General features: G+C 49.3%; 9 protein-coding genes across 9 annotated transcripts; 4 read left to right on the forward strand and 5 right to left on the reverse strand.

Annotated features, from left to right (window-relative positions):
- Positions 1-272: 272 nt before the first annotated feature.
- FSST1_005823 (DUF5308 domain-containing protein) lies at positions 273-821 on the forward strand (the record flags this gene model as incomplete). The annotated part of the gene is made up of 1 exon (XM_083232137.1): positions 273-821. One exon carries the CDS (start codon positions 273-275, stop codon positions 819-821), a length of 549 nt encoding a protein of 182 aa, XP_083089253.1.
- A 574-nt stretch (positions 822-1,395) lies between these two features.
- FSST1_005824 (Transketolase, thiamine diphosphate binding domain-containing protein) lies at positions 1,396-3,961 on the reverse strand (the record flags this gene model as incomplete). The annotated part of the gene is made up of 6 exons (XM_083232138.1): positions 1,396-1,512; positions 1,580-3,229; positions 3,283-3,367; positions 3,424-3,519; positions 3,579-3,625; positions 3,908-3,961. The coding sequence occupies 6 exons, from the start codon at positions 3,959-3,961 to the stop codon at positions 1,396-1,398; spliced, it is 2,049 nt and encodes a 682-aa protein (XP_083089254.1).
- A 2,221-nt stretch (positions 3,962-6,182) lies between these two features.
- FSST1_005825 (uncharacterized protein) lies at positions 6,183-7,346 on the forward strand (the record flags this gene model as incomplete). The annotated part of the gene is made up of 1 exon (XM_083232139.1): positions 6,183-7,346. The coding sequence occupies one exon, from the start codon at positions 6,183-6,185 to the stop codon at positions 7,344-7,346; it is 1,164 nt and encodes a 387-aa protein (XP_083089255.1).
- A 103-nt stretch (positions 7,347-7,449) lies between these two features.
- FSST1_005826 (SacI homology domain-containing protein) lies at positions 7,450-10,418 on the reverse strand (the record flags this gene model as incomplete). The annotated part of the gene is made up of 2 exons (XM_083223789.1): positions 7,450-8,323; positions 8,380-10,418. 2 exons carry the CDS (start codon positions 10,416-10,418, stop codon positions 7,450-7,452), a joined length of 2,913 nt encoding a protein of 970 aa, XP_083089256.1.
- Positions 10,419-10,951: 533 nt separating this feature from the next.
- FSST1_005827 (RNA binding protein SNU13) lies at positions 10,952-11,549 on the reverse strand (the record flags this gene model as incomplete). The annotated part of the gene is made up of 5 exons (XM_083232140.1): positions 10,952-11,106; positions 11,162-11,276; positions 11,331-11,356; positions 11,415-11,477; positions 11,534-11,549. The coding sequence occupies 5 exons, from the start codon at positions 11,547-11,549 to the stop codon at positions 10,952-10,954; spliced, it is 375 nt and encodes a 124-aa protein (XP_083089257.1).
- An 817-nt stretch (positions 11,550-12,366) lies between these two features.
- Positions 12,367-13,075, forward strand: FSST1_005828 (H(+)-transporting V0 sector ATPase subunit c; the record flags this gene model as incomplete). Its single annotated transcript, XM_083232141.1, has 4 exons — positions 12,367-12,450; positions 12,510-12,639; positions 12,695-12,955; positions 13,011-13,075. 4 exons carry the CDS (start codon positions 12,367-12,369, stop codon positions 13,073-13,075), a joined length of 540 nt encoding a protein of 179 aa, XP_083089258.1.
- A 910-nt stretch (positions 13,076-13,985) lies between these two features.
- On the reverse strand, positions 13,986-15,874 carry FSST1_005829 (ergosterol biosynthesis ERG4/ERG24 family-domain-containing protein; the record flags this gene model as incomplete). The annotated part of the gene is made up of 2 exons (XM_083232142.1): positions 13,986-15,780; positions 15,840-15,874. 2 exons carry the CDS (start codon positions 15,872-15,874, stop codon positions 13,986-13,988), a joined length of 1,830 nt encoding a protein of 609 aa, XP_083089259.1.
- A 2,762-nt stretch (positions 15,875-18,636) lies between these two features.
- On the reverse strand, positions 18,637-19,949 carry FSST1_005830 (pectate lyase-domain-containing protein; the record flags this gene model as incomplete). Its single annotated transcript, XM_083232143.1, has 3 exons — positions 18,637-18,795; positions 18,965-19,377; positions 19,421-19,949. The coding sequence occupies 3 exons, from the start codon at positions 19,947-19,949 to the stop codon at positions 18,637-18,639; spliced, it is 1,101 nt and encodes a 366-aa protein (XP_083089260.1).
- A 2,303-nt stretch (positions 19,950-22,252) lies between these two features.
- FSST1_005831 (choline-phosphate cytidylyltransferase) lies at positions 22,253-23,719 on the forward strand (the record flags this gene model as incomplete). The annotated part of the gene is made up of 4 exons (XM_083232144.1): positions 22,253-22,719; positions 22,784-23,134; positions 23,184-23,526; positions 23,582-23,719. 4 exons carry the CDS (start codon positions 22,253-22,255, stop codon positions 23,717-23,719), a joined length of 1,299 nt encoding a protein of 432 aa, XP_083089261.1.
- Between the last annotated feature and the right edge of the window lie 1,497 nt (positions 23,720-25,216).

Below are 25,216 nucleotides of genomic sequence, written 5' to 3' on the forward strand. Positions count from 1 at the left end.
CCAAGCCCCAAGCGAAGGCGCCAAAAAGCTACCCTGTCTGTCTGTCGGTCCAGTTTGGGCGGTTGTCTGTCGCTGTCTCTCCAACACCAGATCATCCATCCATCCATCCATATCCTCCGATCCATGACCTAATTATCAACCCCCCTCCACTCACCTTACCTCCGCCATAATATTTTATTCTTTTCAACTGCGCCAGAATCCCTTTGGCTACGGCACAACTCTCCAATTCTTACAGACATCATAGCCATTCTGTGGCCTTCGCCATCTTCATCATGGCCAGCCTCCCCTCGCAACACCCCACCCTCTCCCTCCACCTCTCCGACAGTACCCTCACCCCGCTCATCACCTCGGCCTCGTCGCAATCGCATCTCGAATCCCTCACAGCCTTAACCTCCAGCGCACTATCCTCACAGACTGCCGCTCAAAGACTTGGCCTTGGCCGCCCTCAGCGCCTCATGGTCGAGTACCCAGACCGCGGGCCTGTCGTGCTGTATTCATATCTTGATCCTCGCGATACCGTTGACACAACCACCAACAACCCTGCGGCGGCGACCTCAAGCCGTCCAGGTTCGGCGCCTGGGTCAAGTCATGGTGTTGACCAAAGAGCACCTCGGTCTGAACCGGCGCCGGCGTCCTACAGCGACCCGCGCTCTGAAGATGCGGCCCCGCCGCTCGTGGGCGTCGTTGTGGCCGGTTCCGCAGATGAAGCAAGAGAGGCCCGCCGCGCATCCGCTAGAATGGAGCGCGTAGGAAGAGAGATTCAAAAGGAATGGGCTGCTGAAAGCAGTCAGGACCGCGCAAACGAGAATGGACCAGAGTAATCAGACAAAGGGGACATTTGACATCCGAACAATGCTTGTCGTTTTCATGACATGACGAACTACGTTTACGAAGCGATGTAATACGGAGCGATACCACAAAGGGATTGCGCGAAACCGACATGAAGTACACGAGGAAACTGGGATAAAAGCTTTGGTGTATTTCGTCATTTAGGCTCGTGCACCATCTATAATGCGACAAGCTGCAAGATGAGATGCGACAAGAGAAGAAAATCGACCAGCATATGGATTCATGAGGAATTTGCGTGCCTTTAACCATGACACATAGGAGGCGCACATACAAATTCAAGTTATTCAACCCAATCACGGCTATATAGATCATAGAATCGCGTGGCAGAAAATTGCCACACCAAGACACGGCACGACACGGCACGGCACAGCATACGAGTTCTTTGTTCTAAAAGATTTAATTTCATCTCGTAGTACGTCTAAGTTGCTCGAAATCCACAAAACCTTGCTCCAAAGTCCATCATCATAATCATTCTGTCCGGTTTCATTTTGTACCGGTATTTTTACTATTTTCCTTCGTTTCTTTTTACTCGTTATTATTTTGGATCTAGATGATCTGCTGGAAGGCGCGGTTGATAGGAGATCGGATGTTGGGAACATCCTTCCAGAAATCGACGGTGGCAACCGCACGCTTGGCGATACCCTCGGGGGTGAACTCGAACTTCTATTGAAGGGTCAGCAACATGTTCGATAGGGTTTAGAATGAGAATAGAGGAACTTGCCTTGTAGACGTCCTTGTAGGCACCAGAAGCACCGAATCGGTTGATACCGAACTGCTCGTGAGTGTAGCGCTCCCAGCCCATGGTGCTCATGACCTCAATGGACAGAGAGGGGATGCCGTCGGGAAGGACAGAGAGGCGGTACTCCTTGTCCTGGAGGTCGAAAGCCTCAAAGCAGGGCATGGAGACAATGCGAGCCTTGATGTTCTTCTGCTCCTCGAGGTACTTGGCGGCGTCGACGGCGATAGAAACCTCAGAACCGGTGGAAACCAGGGTAATGTCGGCACCCTCAACCTCGCGCAGGACGTAACCACCCTTGGCGGCCTTCTCGATGGTAGAGCCCTCGAGCTGAGGAAGGTTCTGACGAGACAGAGCAATGATGCTAGGGGTGTGCTTAGCAGTCAAGCAGACGTAGTAAGCACCGCTAGTCTCGTTGCCGTCAGCAGGTCGCCAGACCATGTTGTTGGGGAGAGCACGGAAGTGAGCAAGAGTCTCAATAGGCTGGTGAGTAGGACCATCCTCGCCGAGACCGATGGAGTCGTGAGTGGCGACCCAGATGGTGCGGACGCGAGAAAGAGCAGACAGACGGACGGATCCAGCAGCGTAAGAAACGAAGTTCAGGAAGGTACCAGAGTAGGGAAGGATGGTACCGTAAGCAGCCAGACCGTTCATGATAGCACCCATACCGTGCTCACGGACACCGTATCGGACGTATCGGCCAGAGTAGTCACCGAGACCAGTGGCCTTGGGCTGGAAGTCGACAGCCTCCTTCCAGCGGGTCAGGTTGGAGCCAGTCAAATCGGCGGAACCACCGAAGAGCTCGGGGATAACGCTCTCGACCTTGCTGAGGACGGTCTCGGACAGCTTTCGCGAGGCAATGGCAGGGTCGCAGGGGGTGTAGACGGGGAGGCTCTTCTCCCAACCCTCGGGAAGCTCGCCAGTCAATCGGCGGACGAGGTCGGCGTGCTCCTTGGGGTACTGCTCCTTGTACTTGGCGAGGAGCTGGTTCCACTCCTGCTCACGGGCGGCGCCCTCAGAGGATCGCTTGCCGTAGAAGTCGTAGACCTCCTGGGGGACGGCGAAGCTCTCGTCGGGGTTGAAACCCCACTTCTCCTTCAGCTGCTTGATGTCGTCAGCCTTGAGAGGAGAACCGTGGACACCGTGGGTGCCCTGGTTGAGGGAACCGAAACCAATGGTGGTCTTGAGCTGGATGAGAGTAGGCTTGTCAGTGACAGACTTGGCCTCCTTGATGGCAGCCTCGATGGCAGCAAGGTCGTTGTCACCATCCTCGACCTTGATGACTTGCCAGCCGTAAGCCTCGTATCGCTTGGGAACGTTCTCGGTGAAGGCAACAGCGGTATCACCGTCAATAGTGATCTGGTTGTCATCCCAGATGGCAATGAGGTTACCAAGCTGGAGGTGACCAGCCAGAGAGCAAGCCTCGCTGGAGACACCCTCCATCAAGCAACCATCGCCAAGGAAGGAGTAGGTGTAGTTGTTGACAAGGTCAAAACCGTCCTTGTTGAAGGTAGCGGCAGTGTGGGCCTGAGCGATGGCCAGACCAACAGCGTTAGAGATACCCTGGCCAAGAGGACCAGTGGTGACCTCGATTCCAGGAGTGTCGTGAGCCTCGGGGTGACCGGGGGTGCGGCTGTCAACGGACTGTGGAATTTGTTAGCACACATAGGTGGAAACACGAGATTCAGACCACATACTCGGAAAGCCTTCAGGTCATCGATGCTGAGGTCGTAACCGAAGAGGTGGAGGATAGCATACTGAAGCATGCAGCCGTGTCCGTTGCTAACGGGAAAAATGGTCAGTAGATGGGCGCAGTCCAACGGCTTCAATTAACTTACGAGAGAACGAAACGGTCACGGTTCAACCAGTCGGGGTTCTTGGGGTTGAAGTTCATAAACTTGTTGAACAGAACGTGAGCAACTGGGGCCATTCCCCTGTACCAGCAATGTCAGTGTGTATTCTCATCGTGTAGACGTATGTTGGGTGAACTCACATGGGAGCACCAGGGTGTCCCGAGTTGCTGTGAGCGGTCGCATCGGCCTGTTCAGCTCGTTAGTTTTCATGGTTCTTTCTCGCAATTTATTCTCGAGGTCCTGCGGAGCTGTCGGATTCAGTGCAAAAACGTCGAATAAACCCCAAGCTACTCGAAACCCAACTATGATGTCCTCTGCGATTAATACTCTCACCACAATGTTGCTTGTCGCCCATTCCCCATGGTAAGAATGGCGGGGCAGCCGTGGCGGGGTAAAAACCAATTCAGTGAGCTCGAGGGGGCAGACGACAGCAGAGCAGTAGGGAAGAAGAGAGGAGAGTCGAGCTTACCGCGAGGACACGGATGGTGTTGATAGCCTTCTGATCGATTTCGCCGTAACCCATTTTGACTGATTTATGAGTATTTGGATATATGAAGAAGAAGAAAGGAAGAAGGAGGAGAAGGAGGAGAGAAAAAAGAGAGAGGAAGTAGAAGGGAGTGGAAGGTACTTGAGGGTACCTACCTCACAGAATGACGGGGAGATAAATCGGAGCACGTCTGACGTCTACCTGCCACCTACCACGCTCCAACTACAGCTCAAAACAAGGGTGGAGGGGTACAGGACAGGTGCGGTAGTGTCATGAAATGTTAGTGGTCTCCAGTTTTCCCAGTCTTGTAGAATAATTCGGCCGGGTGATATCCCGCTGCTATACGCGTTGACATGGTGATATTTTGTATCCTATGGACGGCTCAGCATATCTAGGTAGGGAGAGACTTGGGCTGCAACTTGGATGATGCTTTACCCAATCATTGTTTGGGGGCGCGTGAAGCTGTTGGTGTTGGTGTTGGTGTTGTCTGTGGCCGCCATGCCTTTGAGTTTCAAAGTATAAGAATGATGCCCTTGGCAAGTACAATACATCCAATGCTGGGCAGGTAATTACAGTGGGAATGTACATGTACCAGCCACCTCAAAAAGGGTAGATCGACAACTTCAATCGCCAAATCGAATTCTCACTCAAACTCAGATTTCAGTATAACATGTCCCTCAACCGCCGCCGTGGCCGCCGAATGAGGTCAAATCTGGCCGGCGACACGCCGAGTGGATCTTCCGGTGGGGGGAACAGAATCAGAATAGATGGGGGTATCATCAGTGACGCCAAAGGTGAACAGGGAGCCCCTCCTTAACCCAAGTATGTTTATCCTCTCATGATAGCTGTTATCATTAACGCTTGCTTGTTAATGCAATTCATTCGGCTGAGTAAAAGTTATCACTCTCAAGTCTAGTCACAAGCTATGGATTCAACGCGTGCTCAAACAGACCCGTTGATCTGGTTAGGCTCAGGGTCCTCTTTGGTCTTGTCTCACCTTTCAGAGAGGTACATACATTCGCCAGCTCGCCCAAGGATATGGACCCTCTTTAATCAGCATGAATATCCATAACGGCGGCACTTCTGGCAACAAATTCTCGCTGCTGTGACGTCGAGTGGCCACTTCGTCATTGCATTGCATTGCATTGCTTGTGTCTCTATTCTGCTACTCTATCCAACATGTGAACCGTGCATAGGTAGCCATGCTTTGCTGGCGATTCTTGGCCTTGATAATGAAATTTTTCTTGGAGGTTGTGTAAAAACATCAGATATTACTAAACGCGCTTAGCTAGATGACTACTACCATACCATACTTTTATTTCCCTCAATTCTAAAGCTGCGGCTGAGTATCGCCCACTGGTTAAATTTAACCGGCAATTAATAGGCAAAAGCGTTTCAATGGGCCATATGGAAACTCCAACGAGTTTCGAATTGGTACGCCTAAAAGCATTGAAATGAGACCCCCAAACGAGGGGTTCAAAACGACACAAGAGGGGCAGCAGCCCAAGTCCGATTGCTCCTATTGAGTCGGATACAATGCCGTTTTCAAATTCTGCTCCTGCCAGAGGTGCGGCTAATGGTGTTCCAGTGTCACAGCCGCAACTGGTTGAGTAAGCTAACGACTTTGTCGACCTTGAAATTCGATGGGGAGCGATACCGGTCTGTAGTCGTTTTCTTTAAAAAAAAAAAAAAAAAAAAGACAAGACGAGTTGACAAATAGAGCAAGGCAGCCAAGAGATTGAGGTGTGGTAGCTACATGCAGCACTTTTCACCCCAACACGGTAAAGGATAAACTATGTCAGTGTTTATCAATGATGCCGTAACTGCTGATCAATGATATGACATTTCTAACTAAGAGCTTCGACTCTTCCGGTCGTAAAGTTTCGCGGCCGCCCAGCACTCATGACAAACGTTTGACAAGAACTAAAATTTGATGTGATATTCACGAGATTGGTTGCTAACAATACGAATCTCTCCCATAATGAAGTGTTAACTCGTTTGCACTCACCCTTGGTTTCGCTGTCTCTCACCAAAGAACGCCAGCTCACTTACTCACAGCCTCCGATGGAAGTGGGGTTTTTCGATTTCGTCGGTCAAACATGTCCGAGATTTTCCCCCTCCAATATCAAATTACTAAACCAACAACTGCTGTGACGTTGCCGACGACAACCTCAAGTTTGTTTACTCGCTAATATAATCCAGCCAATGAGCTGAAAATCCCGGAAATTTCAGGATAGAGAAAGAGAGAGAAAGGAAAATGGTCAAGAAAACTGGTCCTTCCAAGAAGGCTGCTTCCTCATCGAAGCAGAGCAGCAACAAAAAATCAAATGCCCCGTCAGAAACCTCTTCACCAGCTCTTCAGAGCGAAGAGGAGCAGCAGCGTCTTCTAAATATCTTCTCAAGCGCTTTCAACGAGACGCTCACTTCAGATGACTTCACAACGACGCTACAGGAGATAAAGCAGGCATTGTTCAACAGAGAATTTGCTACCGCATTCGGGAGGGAGGATTATCTTAAAGCCTATGCTGCTCGATGGAGCCCCACACGAGCCCTTTGCTATGCTACGGTGCTGCTAAGCATCAAGCGTCACCTTGAAAAGATTTTGATTCCCAACGAGGAGACACCGCGCGAGGAGTCTGATGTTGGCCAGACTCAGGGAGAAACGACTAATGACGAAAACGATAAGCCGGAACAGGATGTCGCCGCCGGAATAGAATCTATCAAGCTTGACAGCACTTCTCCTTCACGGAATGCCTCTCTACATATGTTGTCTGTCGGGGGTTGTGCGGCCGAGCATGTCGCTCTTGCATCCTACGTCCAAACCACTTCTACATTTGGCCATCTGACGCTTCTCGATTCAGGTCCATGGGCAAAGGTCGTGTCTCTCCTGGAATCAAGTACTATCAGCCCCCCACCAATCTCAAAGTATGCTTCTGCAGCTCGTCAAGCAGCAAACCGTCCAATGCTAGGAAAAGATCAGCTTTCCCTCTCATTTGTCCAGAAAGATGTTTTGAGCCTTGACGTTGATTCTCTTTCTGCTCAGTGCGCTGGTGGCAAGACACCTATCCTCTTGACCTTACTCTTCACGCTCAATGAACTGTACACCACGGCAGGGATCGGGAAAACAACCAAGTTCCTTAAGAACCTAGGACAAGTCCTTGCTCCGGACAGCCTGGTCCTTGTGGTAGATAGTCCAGGTAGTTACTCTGAAGCAGCCCTGGGCAAAGAAAAGAAGAAGTATCCTATGCAATGGCTACTAGACCACACCCTTATGGAAACTGAAACTCCTGGGTACTCATGGGAGAAGCTGCAGTCGGACGAATCCATATGGTTTCGTCTTCCAGAAGACTTGTCGTATCCGATAGCCTTGGAGGATATGCGTTACCAGATGCACTTGTACCGCCTGCAAAAACCAATATAATCATAAATTGCCATTTTGAGCAATACTTTGGTATTATGCCTTATATTATCTATGCCATTATTACGTATGCGTCGATTCTTTACGTCGGTTCTTGGATGGTCAATCAAGCCCACACCATCTTCTTGAGCGAGTGCCCCAGCTGTTCTAGCAATCCCGTATTCTTCTTCGCCTCCTCAAGAGAAATGATAGGACCCGTCTCTATGAGAGCTTCATGGTCCTCGCCTGGTTGTCGTGGTTGTTTTTCCAGTGCCAGCCGTTCAATTTCACCACATATTGTGGACACCTGCTGGGTTTCTGTTTGTTTCGGGCCATCGTCACCCAAAACAGCGACGGAGGAGTCTGCATTGGTTGCTTTGAAGACAAGACGGCGAACGCTTGGCGGTGATGCTGACGAACTCTTGCTTGTAAGCAAGTTCGCCAGACTGGCCGGTAAACTCGCGTCCTTCTGCTCGACTGGGCTGTCCTTTCCTGCCATTGTACCGTGGCTTGATAGGGTTCGTGTATTGGTACGACGAATGTCACTTTTGCCGGAACTGTATGTCACCACGAAGCCGGCGTTCTTGACCTCATCGATGTGAGACAAAGAGATTGTCGAGGTGATGTAAGTTCCATACTTGATACCTGTGACACTGTCGAGCTCAACGCGCTCGAAGGATGATACTTTGTCGGACATCCAGTCAAAACGACATGAATAGAGAGCCGTATCTGTTAGCAAGAGAACAACTTCTTCCAGGGGCCAAGACCTAATGGCGTCGGGTGTGGTTGGGCTCAGGAGTACCCATCCGCCATGGAATTCTTCCTTTTCATCGGCTATCACTCGCTTCTGACACAGTTCAACAGCCAGTTCTCTCATCTTGGTGACAGACACCGCTGGGTCCTTTGTCATCATGTCGCTTTCAAACTCTTCAAAGATCTTCGCCGTTACGTTTCCGAGGAGGAAATCGATAGCTGCTTGGCTGAAGTAGTCATTGACCATGCTATTTTGGTTAGAAAAGGAATTAATAAATAAAGCGCTTGTGGTTGATAAACATACCCGCTGTAATATCGAGCAAGCCCGAGGCCCAAATCGTTCAAAGCCCCACGGTAATCCCTCTTTCGCGTTCTCGTATAGTCACCCTTCATCGCTGCTGTTGACGCATACTGTTTCGACACTGCATCGCCGTTATCTGCCCAAAGAGTATTGAACCAAGCAGTTACCTGGTCCGTCTGTGCGCTCATGTCAAATCCTTCCTCCTTGAGCTGGACTTCAAGCATATGCTTTGCGAACGAGCTTTGGCAGACGTTGGTGCGATCAAGGCAGTCCATGCAGTTGGTTCGGAAGACGCCTTGCTGCCGGGACACCTGATTACCATCCCTTTGTACGGTACTGCCAAAGCTCTCAATCTTATCTCTGAGTTGATCCAAAAGTATGCTGACATTTTCAAATTTCATGCCTTTGCAAGCCGCGTGAAAGTCAAACCACTCGAAGGGTATCTTGTTATCTTGGCTTACTTTCTTGTTAACTTCTTCTATTGCTTTCTCGTACGCACCACCAATAATTGATTCAACCCCGTGCTTTTCCACAAGATTGATGATTTGAAGTTGGCCATAATTTCTAGATAGACTTTCAAAATGTCTACAGCACGCAACTTGGTTGGCCTTCTGAGAGTGTTGTTGTATGGGCGTGGGCTTGAAAGCATATGGGGATTGTTTGAAGAAAAGAGGGATACTGCCTCTTACTTGCAAAAAGGAGTAGACATTCGAAGACGGGTCCCAAGTAGGCGTGGAGAGTAGCTGTTCAGTCTCTACCATGTTCGCAACGAAACCGTCCTGATCAATGCCACGGCGCAGATATCGCAGACCAGCTCTTTTTGTGGAGCGTCGCGAAATCACAGTAATAACATATTTTCTCTCTGAAGAACGAAGGTCAATGGACGCTCTGGAGCTTCCAAATCCCGGGAACTCTGAGTGCTCTTTCGTGGGCGAAAGGTCGGAAAGTTCGACAGAATCCTTTCCCTTGTCATCGCTTTGCGGAGGCTGGTTATCAACGATAAATGTTTTCTGTCCCACGAAACCCTGTATCAAAGGTAACGCTAGACAATCTTGCCCACTAGATGTAAATGGCTGTAGGAGATTGCGGTTCCAAAAGAACACCTCATCTACTTGGTTGTGCAAGGGCTCGGTATTCTGAGGCCCAGATCTTTCATCGAGGGAGCGGGTGAGGTCAAAGTCATAAGAGAAGTAGAAACTTCGAGATGAGCCAAATAGAACCTGGGCAGTCCGCAACAGCTTGGGCAACAATTCAGGCTCACTGGGCGCAACACTGCCGGGACCCTCCTGCGCCTCGTCTGAGGAGGACTCAACTGCAGTAGAAGCAGCTTCAGACACCTTTGGAGCATTGCTTAGTCCCATGTTTCTCTTCTGGTCCAGAGTCCAGCCACTTCGACTAAACCAACGTTGCGCAAATCGACCATAGCTTCCTCTTCTGCGAATTACATCTTCTGCAACGCGACTCCTGGCAGAACCTGGCCTTGCATCGTCGTCATCGATGATAGCATCTTCAACTTCGTCTGATGCTCTGGAAGGAAATTCGACATCCTCTTCTTCACTGCTATCGCTATCGTTTCCTGAGTCTCTTGCTTGGCGTGACAGATGGTCCGAGGTTCTCTTTATGGCCTCCTCGGCGCCTGTTTTCGATACGCATGGTGTGATGGCGACTTCGGTTACGACGTATATGGGATGGCCACATATCTGTGCGACTTGCTGGCGCCGGGTAATAGTAACAAGATAACTCAACTTGGACACAGTGATAAGACCTAGAATAGTAAAGCAATCAGCCTCGATTTTACATGACATAGGACGGGCCAGTAAGCATGGACCATGAGATTTCGTACCAATCACTCCAAAAGCTTCAAACGACGAGTCTGGTTTTGAATCATCTGATACATATTCGCGTTGGACACGAGAAATTGACGCGTCGCCGTATTTAATTCGTACCGGTTGGAAAGGTCGTTGACCCTTGGAAGACAGAGGCTGTATCACAAGCCCATCTATCGCTGCGCAGATGAGGAGCTTGCGAGCGATGGCTGGCATTGTGCGGGGCACGCAACTTGTCGTTGGCGATGATGTACGGGCATTCAGAGGCAACGACAGGGGAGTGATAACAGAGCGATTGACGATCAAGCAACAACAAGAGATGCAAAGTTGAGTTACAATCCAGCTGCAGGAAGAGCCGGGGAAAGCCGCAGTTCACTTAACAGAAATCAGATATGACCGCATCAGCTTAATAGATTTTTGGTAGTGGAGACGTCATAACTTGGCAGTGCTGTAACCACTGTATATCTATAGCGCCAAAAAGCCGCCGAAACCGCATTCGCATTAGAAAATAGTTCGACATATCCACTTTGGCTCGTTTTCGTATTGGGCTTTCGTCAAGACAGTTGATGATATTACTATTCTACCCAAGGGCCTAATTTCATACACCAATTATTGCACCATATGATTGGGACCGAACCATCAAAGTTCGGCGACAGATCTCAGCAGCAATAAACAGACTTTTGAAGCCGGCTGCCCACAAACGAAAAACGTTTCCATCTTTTGCTTTCCTCCTCGGCTCGTTGGGTATCTTAGATGGCGAGACGCTCGACCTTGTCGCGCATGGCTCGGATCTGGCCGGCAAGCTCGCTGGCGTCGTTGCTGGTGATGCTAGCAGCAATGACAGCACGGCTGACACCACAGGCACGGCCGAGGTGCATCTTGCTGCTGACGTAAACGTAGGGAACTGGCGGGCAGAAGTTAGCAAAATGCGAACATCTTGGTGTACCGATAGTGCTTACCGTTCTTGTCCTCGCAGAGAAGAGGGAGGTGGAGGAGAATGGCAAGAGGCTGAGTGTCGGCAGCGAGGATGACAAGCTCAGAAACACCACGGTTCAGGGTCTTGGTGGCCTCGTTCTACAGCATGGTTAGTAAGGATGAAGGGAAAGTTGCAAATCAGGTAACACTTACGGCACCCTTCTTCAGCTGGCGGGCATCTGTACAACAGCGCGTTAGCGACAATCCCTCAAACAGACCAGCTCAGAAAGAACTTACGCTGAGAAGACTGAACAAGATCGAGAAGCTCCTGCTCGAGCTTCTGATCGGCAAGGGGCCAGGCTATCATATAGGTTAGCACACCGCATATTGTAGCTTCGAGAGAGGGCAGACTGTACCAGCGCTTTCAGACATATTGAAGATTAAAACCGAGGTTTGTGTTTAGGAAAGATTCTGGTGGTGAGCGGTCAGTAACTAATTCTGGGCGTAGTGGTGGAGATTGGTTGAGCGGTGGTAGCTGTATTAAAACATACAAGATGGTAATTCAGGGTTCCTTGCGTTGGCTCGCCCTGAGGACTAAGATTAACTTGATGGAACGTGGTTGGCGATGTATCGACAGAGTCAAGAGGGAAGGAAGAGAGGGAAAAAAAAGTTAGAAGTATATGCGCCGAGGCGGAAAATTTCAGATGTGGCGGCGAGCCTTGTGTGGCTTCAGCATGCGAGGCTGTGGAAGTCAGACCCACCTAGATCCTCGATCCACCAGCCAGGGACTAGCGTGTGTGGTCTATCTTTAATCCGAAACAGTAGTAACCCCCGTGGCGTCTTAGGTAATGCTCCCCCGTGCTCCCTCCTACCACAGTACAGCAAAACTTGCCGCCAACCAGACGCCAACCTGGAATGAGACCTTAACCAGCACACCTTACCTCGACATCTTCGTCTTAAGCAACCGACCCGTTAACCAACGACTTCATCTCCCGACAATTCAGCTCGCCTGTCGTTCCCACGTGCACTTCGTTTCCTTCAACACGACCTTTTTCGATTGATATCTGTACCGTTTTCGCGTCACAATAGTCAAGATGGTTAGCGAACTTTGGTATGTGCTTGCGCGCCTCCTTGCCCCCATCATCATCAAGCTCCCTCATCATCACAAGGAGCTTCAGGCATCATCATTCAACGTGAAAACCTGTCAGAATGGCCTCGCATTACATTACCATTAATAATTGAAGCTAACATGAGCGCCTTTGCAGCCCCGTTTACTCGGTTAGTCCTCCACGTTATCCGTACCGTCGACGTCACCTCGCGACGCCCATCCATCGTGAGGCGGTCGACGATATCGGTTTACCATCAAGATGCATATAACTAATCCTCGTCTAGCCCTTCTTCGGTGCTATGGGCTGCACCTGCGCCATTGTCTTCACCTGTCTCGGTGCCTCTTATGGTACCGCCAAGTCTGGTGTCGGTATCGCCGCCATGGGTGTCCTCCGCCCTGACCTGATCGTCAAGAGTACGCGGCCCTTCTGAAACAACGTTGGGTATTCGTCCAGTGCTAACTTGTACAGACATTGTCCCTGTCATTATGGCTGGTATCATTGGTATCTACGGTCTCGTCGTTTCAGTCCTTATCTCCGATGGTCTCAAGCAGGACTTGCCTCTGTTCACCAGCTTTATTCAGTTCGGTGCTGGTCTTTCCGTCGGTCTTGCTGGTCTGGCTGCCGGTTTCGCCATTGGTATTGTCGGTGATGCTGGTGTCCGAGGAACTGCCCAACAGCCTCGTCTCTTCGTCGGAATGATTCTGATTCTCATTTTCGCTGAAGTCCTCGGTATGTTTTGTCGCGTTTGTTTGGAAGCCTCCAATTGCCTAACACTATGTCCCAGGTCTTTACGGTCTTATTGTTGCTCTCCTCATGAACTCCAAGGCCACTGTCGACGCTGTCTGCTAGAGGACCAACTCGACAGAGCCTGTCCCGAAACCCAGCCTGACAACAACGTACTAAAAACACACGGGCGGTTCGGGACCATGGTAAAAACGAATGAGATCATATATGGCGTTACAACTTTCCCTACTTCATGTTCCGGACGCGGATTCGGAGTAGGGGATTGGAGACGTGGGCGCATGGTCAGGTCCGACCTTGCATCTGCCCTTTTGTGCACGGAAATGGGATAATGGATTCGAGCTCTTGTTATGCTTTTACTAGTCGGAAGAGGGGGGTGATGTTATGCAATGAGAGAATGGTTTCTGTAAAATACTGTCAATGCGCGTGTTTTTGTCCGGGAGGCTTCTCATCATAGACGGTGAAGGGAACTCGATTAACCAGTGTATGCTATTGCTAATTGTTCCTCACACTGAATCTGATATTGTTTTCACAAACTGTGACTTGGTAGTCAACACAATGTCTTCTATGTAACGTGAGCGCTAAGGAAACACGAAATACTTCAAGTCCAAGCAGTTGTTACAAGAGTAACAATAGGCTGCTGTCGCTTTGTTCAACCACGCAATTGAAACAATATTCTTTAAGACGATAACCAATAGTAAAATATGTGCAAACAAGTAAAATAATTACAAAGTCTAATAACATCCAAGAAGTCTAATCATTTCGACAATTATTGGAGACTCGTATCCAACCCTCCTAGAAACCTCTCCGTATTACGTTTCTTCGTCTCTTCATGCGCAAATTACTCCTTTATTTATCATGTGACATCTGGTGCATGTTGTTCTTGCACACTTGCCTCCTCGACAGAATACCTTCAATAATAACTATAACCATAAAGTCCTGTCTCCCAAATATGAAGTTCAACGGCCCTAAAAGGTTGTTTCGGGTGGGGATCGTTTAGATAACGTACTGGCAAATATTAGCGAAAAGTCAACAGGGTCGGTTTTGTGAACAGACTTACAGGAATAAAGAGATAAGGAACGCGTCGCTCATACTCGAGCCAGGCGTCACCGTACTTGCGACGGCAGCGGTGGATGTCACGGGCGGCTCGGTGGGCGATCATGCAGCAGAAGAAGACCGGGTAGAACCAGGGGAAGGGGCTCTCGAATCCGGTAATCAGACCCCAAGAAACAGCAAACCACACATCGGCAGTGTAGTGAATCTTGCGAGCAAGGCCGTACCAACCGTCAACAAGGATGGTTCCTTGGGGAGAGACGATGGTCTTGGGGTTGTGGATGGTTTGCCAGGGAACCTGAGGGAAGGTGTTGCGCAGAACCAACTTGCCCTTCTCCATGGCACGGAAACGGTTCTTTTGGCTGTTGCAGCTGTCCCAAACCCAGTACCAGAAGAGGTAGCCAACAAACATAGCGGCCAGGATACCACGGTTCCAGCGGTAAACATCGGGGTGGTGGTTGGCCAGGTAGATGGTGCAATGACAGTAAGAAAGAGGAACACCAGCCAGGTTCCAGAAGATGAGCATGAAACCCCACTTCTCGTAGTACATATCCCAAGTAGTGATGATGAGCTCCTCGCCCTTGGCACAGGCGTTGGCGTAGAGGAAGTGAGCCATGACGAGGAACCAAACCTCGCCAGAGACGTAGCCGTACTGCTCATGTTGGCGAGCGGCGGTACCAAGACTGAGGATGAGGAGAATGTACCAAGGCATGCGAACCTCGAAGAACATCTTGAAGTCAAGAATACCAAACATACGGGGGTTCAGCTCAGCACCCATGAAGAAATCATAGATGGGGTAGCCAGTCATGCGGTGATGCTTGCCACGCCAGAGAGCAGAGAAGTAGGCGACAATACTAACGAGGAAGCCGCTCAGAATGGCAACAGACAGAAGAGGGCCAAATTCATCAATGGCAGTGTACAGAGGCCAGATGCCAGAGAAGTGCAGACCAGCAAGGCAGGCAAGGGTGGTGTAGAGACTCCAGTAGGCGTTGCAGTAGTAGGGAAGCTGCTTACCGCCCTCGTGAGGAAGAGGCTTACCGTAGCCCCAAACACCAGGAAGGAGGCAGTAGAAAGCACCCTCAACAATGAGATAAGACCAGTACCAGACCCAGATCTGGAGACGGGGGAATGCACCGGTGTAAACAAGGTTGACGAGATGGGCGCCAAATTCGCTCCAAGACTGACCCTCTGTTCGGTAGGGGAACTTTCCATCGTAGTAGGTAGCACCAATCCACATGTACCACATGAGGACGGGGAAGAGGGTCATCATAGCAGCAGTACCAAAGGAGCCACCAAACTCGACCTCGCCCGAGTAGTCGACCTTGGGGTCCTGGCCAGGTCTCCAGCCATCAACGACGTGCGGGTCGTGGGAAACGCCCTCGGTCTTCTCCATGACAGTCTGAGTGGGTGCAGCACCGTTGGATGTGACATAGCCATTGGTCACGTCTCCATTGCCGTTGGCGTGGCCATTGGTGTAGCCATTGCCGTTGGCGTGGCCATTGGTGTAGCCATTACCATTGCCATTAACATGACCGTTGGTCTTGCCGTTGGCAGCCCTGTTAACAGCTCCCATGTTGTCAGAGTCTGTCTCCTCGTCGAGCTCCTCTTTGAATCTGGCAGTTCGTCGACGTGTAGGTTGGGGGATAACTTCAGCAGCAAGGTCGGTTTCGACGTCTGAAAGAGGTTGAGAAGTCTGGCGGCGTGCTGAACGTGAACGACGAATAGGGGTTTCTACCATGCCCTCGAAGAGTTCCTTCTTCCTGGAGGCGCAATGTTAGCATGTGCCTAATGAAAGTGATGAGAATAAAGGTAAACAAACCTGGGAGTTTGGCGTAGAGAATATCTTGACGACATGTTGAACGAAGGGTTCAAGCGAAGCCTTATATATGTGTGTTGTATCCGTAGAGGCGACCAAGAAACCAGACCAAGCGGTTCGAGCCCAAGTAACAATCAGGCTTTGATGGTAGACAATACTTGTCCTTGTCTCACAGTGCGTGCATAAAACAGTGACAGAGGGAGGGTCTTGTCAATGCAAAGAGAAGCAATTGGGCGCCTCAATTGCACTTTTGGTTGACGAAAGATGCAGACGTGGTACGTCGCTCGGAAACAAACAAAACCACAATAAATTAGTGGTAGTTGGGCTACAGGGGGGAGGGACCACAAAGAGGAGCGAGCGGTGACGGTAACCTCCAATCGAGGACTAGGGCATTGAGAGAAAGGTGCCTAAAGAGGTATTCAGTATCCGCTGATATACCAAGATGTTCTCTTCTGAAGGATCAGGGGAAGGATTAAATCAGTAAGAAGGAAGGGGGAAAAATCAATTAGAAGTTGACAGGGTCATGGAAAGGAAAATTGTTAAGTGGAGGGGCGTGCGGCCAACACAACATGGAAGTTTGCGTGGGCATGTTAGAGGCAAAGACAAACAATTCTCGTGATGTAGAGACCAGACCAAAACAGAACCCGAATAAGAGAAAAACGTGTTGTACTATTGGCGCGCTCGTTCCTTCTACACTTCCGAGTCAATCTCCCTCAGGGGACCCAGCCAATCAATGTTAGGCTTTGACAGGCAAAGCAGTCGATCCATGCAGATGGAAATTGAGGTACCTCAAACTTTGGTGAGCTCTCATAAGATTATCAGGTACTTTTTCTCATTTGCCCCAGATAATCCTACGCACCAATCATGCATCTTGGCACTAATGCACGATTCGTATAGCGATTTGACAAGGATTATGTTGATGTTGACGACAAACATCCCCAGATGATGAGATCAATTTTTACTTTCATTTTTGAGCCTCATCGCTCGCTTGCATCCGCTTCCATCTCTTACACTGACAAGGGTCTGCTATACGAATCGTGCATGAAGCTAAGCCTCGACTTGGTCAACGACATTCCATCCTTCGACCTTGAAACGTCAACTTCCTCCACAAGTAGCATCTACTTTTCGACTCGGCATCGTGATGTTGCCCGTCTTTCCGACTCAAATCTTTTTATTGAGAGCTTTATCTAGTCTTAACACACTGTTCTATACCCTAGTTGTCTTGTACTGCAGTGTACGCAACCAAGTTTGAATTTCCGTGACCAAGTTCCTACATGCTAGACGAAACGTGCATCTTGCCCGATACTAATAGTGTCTAAAATTGCCAAATATTTCTTACAAGAACAGTTTATGATTGACAAAGTGTCAATTACACTGTAAGAGTGTGAGTTTCGGTCCGTGTAGACGAGTGTTGCTTTGATTCTTCCTCGGCCAACTTGATCTTGGCTACATCGAGTCTACCCACGAACCTGCTATGAGTCCAACCCGAGGTCTTTGGAAAGACTCAAATGCCGTTGCAAATTGCCGTCTCCTTTTAAAAACTTACAAATCATCATTTGCTTGTTTAGCCAGTCTGCTTTATTCGTCAGCTCTAGGCTGTGCCCCTCTATTTGATCACCACAACTGTCCTTGAGAGTGTATCTCTTGACAGACGCAGCTGTGATTACATGCGACTAAAAACTTGAATCAGCCAGCCCCTACCTTGTAATCGATAGCCATGCATTCAGTCACTTCGCATCAATTCCTAGAGTGAAGCCTTCGTGCAGTTGGACATGGATAGGGCCAACGCCGCCGTCCTTGTGTCGCCGGGTTCAATAACCCATGCTAGTCTCGCAGTTGAAGGTCAAGAATATGCAGGTTGTAGCATGTCCGCGACGCTCCAACAGTCGTAATGTAGCCCCTTTCTCGTCTGCTCATCAGTGAGATTAATATTTGCGAATCGGTTCACCCTTACAAGGTGGCACTTCAGCCAACCTTGTTCCAGGAGCTAAATATCCTGCCACGTAATCTGAACATAAAGACCAATGTAGAGTTACAGTAGCAAACTCAAATTTTAGTTAATACGGGAGATCGTTCAGGTTCAGGTGCAGTTGGATAACGGTGTTGTAACATTGGGGTTGTGAGCCCTGGGCCTTTTTCCGACTTGTACCCTTGCAGTGTACCTAAGCAAAAGGGAGGCGATGTGAAAGGACAACAAGACTGGATATCAACTGTCAGGTCCGCTTGATTGCACTGATAAACTGCAGTGCGGTCATGGATGATGATAACAGTCAGTCACTATACTGGAGTACCGAGGTCCTGTATAAACATGCATCCGCCTTGCCATCCGAGTACGATAGGCCGTAGCGATCGTTCAATGTCATGTAAATGGGAGAGTGCTATACTTCAATTACAGCACATATAATTCAATGATGCGCATAGACAGGTAGGCCGATCAGTTCGGCTCGATTGAACATAATGAGGATATGTGACCGTGTTGCTGAGCAAGACTCACTTTCTTGGCTGGCTTCAACCTGCCAAATATCAATCCAAAGCTGGGGAACTACTGAACAATTTTTTTTTTGAAGACAAGAAATGGAACAGTAAATCCGAACTCGACCTTAAGGCTGTAGGGTTTATGCTCAGATACCTTCATAGCAGCCTCTTATGGCCTGCTGCCTTTACTGAAGGCCATCCTGGACCTGCAATATGTTGAACCAATAGACTTCCCCTATTAAAAGGTCATACAAGATCTGGATTCTGCTGTAGTCGCACGCGTTGATTCATTTAATCTACTCTACTCGATTTTGATGAAGCCCATTTAGCAGGTCTCGATAAAACTGTTGACCTTACAAGAAGTGCCATCAGGACCGCTGGACAGTTTAGTTGGCTCTAGAATTACCTTCGAAGAGATCGCAATTCTTGCCCTCGTCTTGGCAAGCATTGGAGATGGTGCACGTATCGCCATAGTTGGTGTTGACTAGGATATTTGTCAGTTGTAGGGTAACAAAAAACAAGGGCATGACTTACTGCCGCAGAGAACCCCATCAGGGTACCAGAAAAGTTAGCCGCTGGAGGTATAAGAGACGAAATTAGCAGGTTACTTTATGCTCCTCAGGCTATAGTCCTTAGACTACTTATTTTTATACCCTAAGACTTAGGAGGCCAACTTTTCTGCTACCCATTAGAGCGCCACCGTTGACGGCAGCGATATTCTCAATAACAACGTTTCGAGGACCACCGTTGTCCTTACAGTTGCCACATGATCGGACAAGCTTAACATAGTCCTCAACATAAAAGTCGGAAATCTCAACTGTGCCGCGGCCGTTGAACTGGATGACCTTGTCGGCAGCATGGAAAGCGCCCCCGCCACGGATGATAGAAGTACCTGGCTTTTGCTTCAAGGTAATGACATCTTCACAAACATCCTCGAACCAAACGTTCTCGAGGGTGCATTTGCCCTTGCAGTGAACACCCTCGGCCTGGCCAGGGCCAATTATGACGTTGCGAAGAGTAGCGCCGTCTTCGAGGATGAACATGGCATCGGCCTCACCAGTTTCTTCTTGGTCTCTACAGACAGAAAACCTTCATATCAAGGAACTTACGGGATCGATCGTAGTAAGCCATGCCACCATCGAGCTCATCAGAGACAGGAATAGCAGTAGCAACGGCGGTGGCACCACTGAAGGCTGGAATAGTTCGCGTGATACCCCCAGATCCAGACCCAGACCCAGAACCGGTCTCAATGGGCGCACTGGTAGGAGCCACAATCGGGTCAGCGATGGCAGTCTCGACAGGCTCTTCGGGAACAGGGACAGTGGGAGTGAATGGAGTTGACACATCGTCACCGCCCTGGTTGTTGTTGCCCTCGACGGAAGGAGCTTGAGGAGGTGCAGGAAATGCTGGGAGCCCGAAGGCGGGAAAGTCGAAATCAGTCTTCTCGACTGAGGCAGCCTTCTTGGATGAGGAGTTAGGAATCCATTGGCTATACCACTTGCTGGCCTCGACACAGGTTGATCCAGAAGGGCACTCCTTGTCACCGGAATAGACGCTGCCACCGCACTGGTTGTACACTTGCACTGCGGCAAACGCTGTGCCGAAGTTGGCAATCGTCAAAACAGCAGAGGTTCGCATATTGAAAGGTGTAAGTTGAACGAGAGTATAAGAATAAAAAAGTGTGAATTTTGGGCCTGCCCGTAACTACCTACCAGAGGGTAATGTGAAAGAAAATGCAAATGTCAAGAGAAGCTAAACCGTGATGACCTCGACTACTATACTCGTTAAATAAATGTGCCCAACATGCGATATCTCTATCCCTCAACCTCCAAGTACAAGCATATCAACCCTGGGCAAAAGGCTAATGACAGGAACCGAAGAATTGACCATCAAAACGATGGTATGTCTGTTGCTAAAACCTGGGCTTAGGTGCTTCTGGCCGCATATAGTGAAGGCTTGGCCCAAGTCTATTTGAAGGGTCTAATAACCGAGATGCTTGGATTGGCGGGGTTTGCGAAAACGTATAGGTGCTAGATTGCTAGGGATGGTTGACATCCCAGTTCCCTTTGAGGCCAACTGCACAATGGAACAAGTGACCGGGACGTCGCTTGTAAGATGGAAGAAGGCGCAGAAGCCAAGCAAAAGTGTTAGTGGTTTCATCTGAAATGGGGAAACGGAGATGAGGATCAAGTAGTAATCTCATTTATGCGTGACTGGATCCTTGAGTGAACGTAATAGATGAATAACTTTTGGAAATCCTGCAGACTTGGACAGTGAAAGATCGGAGTCTGTTTATGATAACTTCGATTATCTACTAAGATACCTAGGTATACCCTACCTAAAGTATTGCTAGTAAATGATTGCCTCAGTCCCTTAGTCAGTAGACGGGTGGTTACATATATTCAGTGACCCCCCAATCAAAGTTAAGAACTGAAGCAATGACTTGCCCTTTCTGATGAAGAGATCAGGTCAGTATGGCAGGAGTAAGGAGCCACGGCCTGAGACATGAAATGTTTTGGACCCTGGAGGTGAAGAATTCAGCCGGAAGAGGTCAGTAACGGGAAGGTAACGAAGCAGAGCCAGTTCATCGAATCGCACTTGCATACTTAAACTTGTGTTCCTGGCTGCGATCTCAAGGGTTTGCTAATCTGGGGAAGACTTGGGTCTGAGCTTGGTGATGATGGGTTAGTGCAACGGTAAAAGCATCGACCAAGTCGAATAGGAGTCATAAAGGCCTGTACGAGTTGGGGTATTAGAGAAAATGCTGGAGATTTGTGCGTTTTGCCAAGATGACAACTGCTCGGAATCGCATCAGAGTTGGTGATAGCATCACGTATCCACTTTTTGTTCAATCGTTGTGTGAAGCTTATTTGAAGATCATTCAACTTGACGCGGCTTACATGTTGAAGACGCTGTGAATGTATTGGAACTTTGACGTGTAACATCATGTGACTTGCAGCTCACAATTTCGAGGTTGCTCCTTCCATGAGTTTCTCCTTCTCCTTCCCCTTTTCCTGGAACTCAAAGAGAGAGAGGACAGATGAAAGGGGGGGTTGCAATGATGACGCCACGGGTCTTCGAAAACTGGGGAAATCGAGCAGTTGAAGCAACGAATTCTGGCCAAAAAACCAACATTGAGATGCTCAAAATTCATGATGAGCACAATTACGAAAGAGACAAGCATATGGATTGTCACGAGAGCAATTGCCCAATGTACAGAAGTCTGATGGGTTACACTACGATACGATGCGGCTGCGCTATTAACTCTTTTGAGATTGCTCTCCTTTTGGACACGAAGAGTTGGACCACTTTTTTAATTTAGATTGTGTCTGTCATTTCGAGAAAAGGTAATTCGTGGCAGGCAATAACTAAGGGGTTGTACAGTACAGATGGCTTCAAGACTAATTCCTACTTATCTTTCTGGTTGACTGCATTTTGCTGCATTCCTTGTTTCTGGTCTCTTATCAATCATCATATCTCGCCTCCCGATGACGGTATCCCCAACCGTATCCCTCGTCCCGTATAAAAAAAGCTACATGCTCTACTGTAAGGCGAGCCAAGTTTTAGAACCCCCCCAGATTTTTGCAGGGATCATCACCTCCCCAAGCCCAATCAGCTCTGGCATAAGGTCGAGACCCAAATCCTAGACCCGGTTTTTTTCGCGTCAACGTGGGACTGCTTCGGTAGCCGTAACCGTTTCTCCAGGTTAATAAGTTGCTGTACAAGACTCGACTGATTTCCATCCCCCGTCGTTTCCCAGCACGTACCTAAGGACAGACCTTACCTACCTACTTACCTACCTACCTACCTAGACACACTGGGGGCATCGCTTCTTCTTAATAAAGACCTCTCTTCCCTCTTTCTCTCCCACAACCCGACAGTCCCACCCCCAACCAAGCCCGAAACCGCGTCATTTCCATTCATCTTCGTCAGCCGTAGCCATGTCGTCGCCCTCCGGATCATCTCAAGGCGGCAAGCGCAAGAGAAACTCTCTTCGCGTCGAATCCACAAACGACTTTGGTGAGAATGGCATCCAGACATCCTCGCGTGATGCTTCAGGCGAGGAGGGTGATACTACTGCTGCCGAGTCGGGACGTCTTCACGCCCGCGGCTCAGCTCCAATTCCTAAGAGGCAGCGCTCTAGCTCGAACCGTGATCACACCATTGACCCTGGTGAGCCTAGCGACACCACCGAAGCCAGCGTCGACATTGCTGAGCGAGTTGGTCGCAAAGGACGTCAAGCTTTGAAGGAGCTCGATGAAGAGGAGCAACGCAGAATCGAGGCTATGCCCCCTCCTCCCATTGGCAACCTACAAGATCCTGCTGGTGGCTACAAGACCAACCCTCCCCCTGTTGGACGACCTGTCCGTGTCTACGCTGATGGTGTCTTTGATCTCTTCCACTTGGGGTATGTTTTCTCTTTAGGTAGTCTGAATTGCGCAGTCGAATCATGTGTGCTAACAACTTCCTAGTCATATGCGACAACTCGAGCAGGCCAAGAAAGCTTTCCCCGACACAACGCTGGTCGTCGGCGTCACAGGCGATCATGAAACACATAAGCGCAAGGGTTTGACTGTCATGTCTGCCGCTGAGCGTGCCGAGACCCTCCGTCACTGCAAATGGGTTGATGAGGTTATCGAAGACTGCCCATGGGTCGTCACTCCCGAATTCCTCGACGCGAATAAGCTCGATTACGTTGCCCATGACGATCTCCCCTACGGTGCTGACGAAGGCGACGATATTTACCAGCCCATCAAGGCCGCTGGCAAGTTCCTTGTTACTCAGCGTACAGAGGGCGTCAGCACAACTGGCCTCATTACAAGGTAAGCCGATATTCCACCCCCGCTCCGATGATTGTTCTAATATTTGTAGAATCGTGCGCGACTACGAGAAATACATTGCCAGACAGTTCAAGCGCGGTACATCCCGTCAGGAACTTAACGTCAGCTGGCTCAAGAAGAACGAACTGGACCTCAAGCGTCACGTCCAGGACCTGCGAGAGAACATCACAAACAACTGGTCCACTACTGGCCAAGAACTCGGCCGCGAGCTGAAGCAGTTCTGGCCTGTCAGCCGCCCTCAAAGCCCTGCCCGATTTAACAGCTCGGGTACCGCCGAGGGACTTCGTTCACCTACGACCCCAGGTACTTCTGGTACACCCAAGGAGTTTATCACTGGATACGCCCTCGGCCTTGTTGGTGGTGTTCGAGGATGGGTGAGTAACAAGAAAACCATGCCATCTTAGTTCGGGTCGACTAACAACTATATAGATGACCAAGAGCCGAGTGAATGTCGCCGATAGCAGCCGAGGTCCCAGCGACGATGAGTCTGAAGAGAGCGATGCCCACGCCAAGTCGCCAAAGGAATCATCAGACACCCCTACTGCAGCGGCTTCCTCCAAGCTATAAACGGAGCCGTGTACATTTAACTACAAATGTGAGAGATAGGATAAAAACATGTCCCGATGGCAAAGGAGGCAAGGCCATCGTAAAAGAGACGGCAGGTGTTTTGTGCAATGGGCTTTGGATTACTACTTTAATCAGTATTCGGCTATGTCTTTAACAAAGGGCCGGTATACAAGGCGTTCCGGCTTCTATTTATGTATCGAATGCTCTTGCGGCTACGGAGACGTGTTAGCACGCTACTGAGCCAGAGTTCTCTGTCCAGTACTACGTGTACGGCAGCGGGCGAAATAATGGAAGAGATCATGTCTTATTTGAACTCGATGATGTCCACATTGCGTTTCGTGTACTAATGTACTGGGCTGAGCTGGCTGCCAATATTTTGGAAGTCATCAGCAAAAAAATCACTTTGGGAAAACTTGACCTCAGATTCGATTAACGCCTCATCGTACGGTAACCTAGCTGGAGGCTCTGATGAGTTCGATCCCGAGCCCGAATCAGATTTCTCCAGGGTACTCAAGTTTCCGAAGGGCGCAAGCGCAGTATGTCACGATATGGGGCGATCGCGCTTAGTTTGCGTTTAACTGAGCGGCTATGTCACATGTATAAGCATTAAAAGTATTTGGTATGGAAATGAATGCTTAAGCATCTGAAGTAACGTTTCGTTAAAACAGCACCCCTCATACCCTACATGATAATCATGCCCGGTTTGCAATAACAAGAGGGACATCTAAATTTGGCGACCAAACAGTCAACAGAGAACGTGACAGTGCATCGACAGCAAATACAGAAATCACCGAGAAAAAGAAAGGAACAACAGATTAGAAGGGGTAAAGATGCAAATTGCATGGACCATTGTATTCGTGGACTCTGATGTTTGAGTTTCTGGTCGTAAAACAGAACTGTCGCGACATCATATTCGTATATGTGTCCGAAAGAGGACGCAAGCTCCGGTAGATCTCATTGACAATAAACTCAAATAAAAATTGGAAATAGATGATTCGTTGCTTGAGTAAAGTTGCGGTGTATGGAGGAATTGCAATAACAAAAGGTGAGTGGTACGCAATGGTAGCCATATTGTAAGCAACTCCCGACGTGCAGATCTGCTACCCTTCCCAGAAAGGAACACATGCAAATCAGACCAGAGGTGCATCGGTGCTGAAAAGCTAGTCGTAAAATGCCAATGTTGGTGACGATGTAAGTTCGCGCATGGGGACGGGATACTAGCGAAGAGCTTGGCATCTGGAACCAAGATAAACATTCAACCAAGATCTGCATTTGGAAAAGCCGCTTCTTGTTGATATCGCATTGGTCAGAAAGAGCCTCCAACGACAAAAATAGTCGGATCCCAAGCGCCGGAGGCTTTCCGCTCTTGCACGCGATATGTGGTTACAGTGCTTTCGCAGGTCGCGTGGAGGGCATGAAAGAAGGAATATTCTCCGCACGGGCCGAATCTTACAATATAGATAGTATCTTGGGTCTCATGAAGGTGAGGATGAGGAG

The sequence above is a fragment of the Fusarium sambucinum genome, chromosome I (genome assembly GCF_050947815.1).
Source record: "Fusarium sambucinum isolate potato_lamoka chromosome I, whole genome shotgun sequence".
NCBI lineage: Eukaryota > Fungi > Ascomycota > Sordariomycetes > Hypocreales > Nectriaceae > Fusarium > Fusarium sambucinum.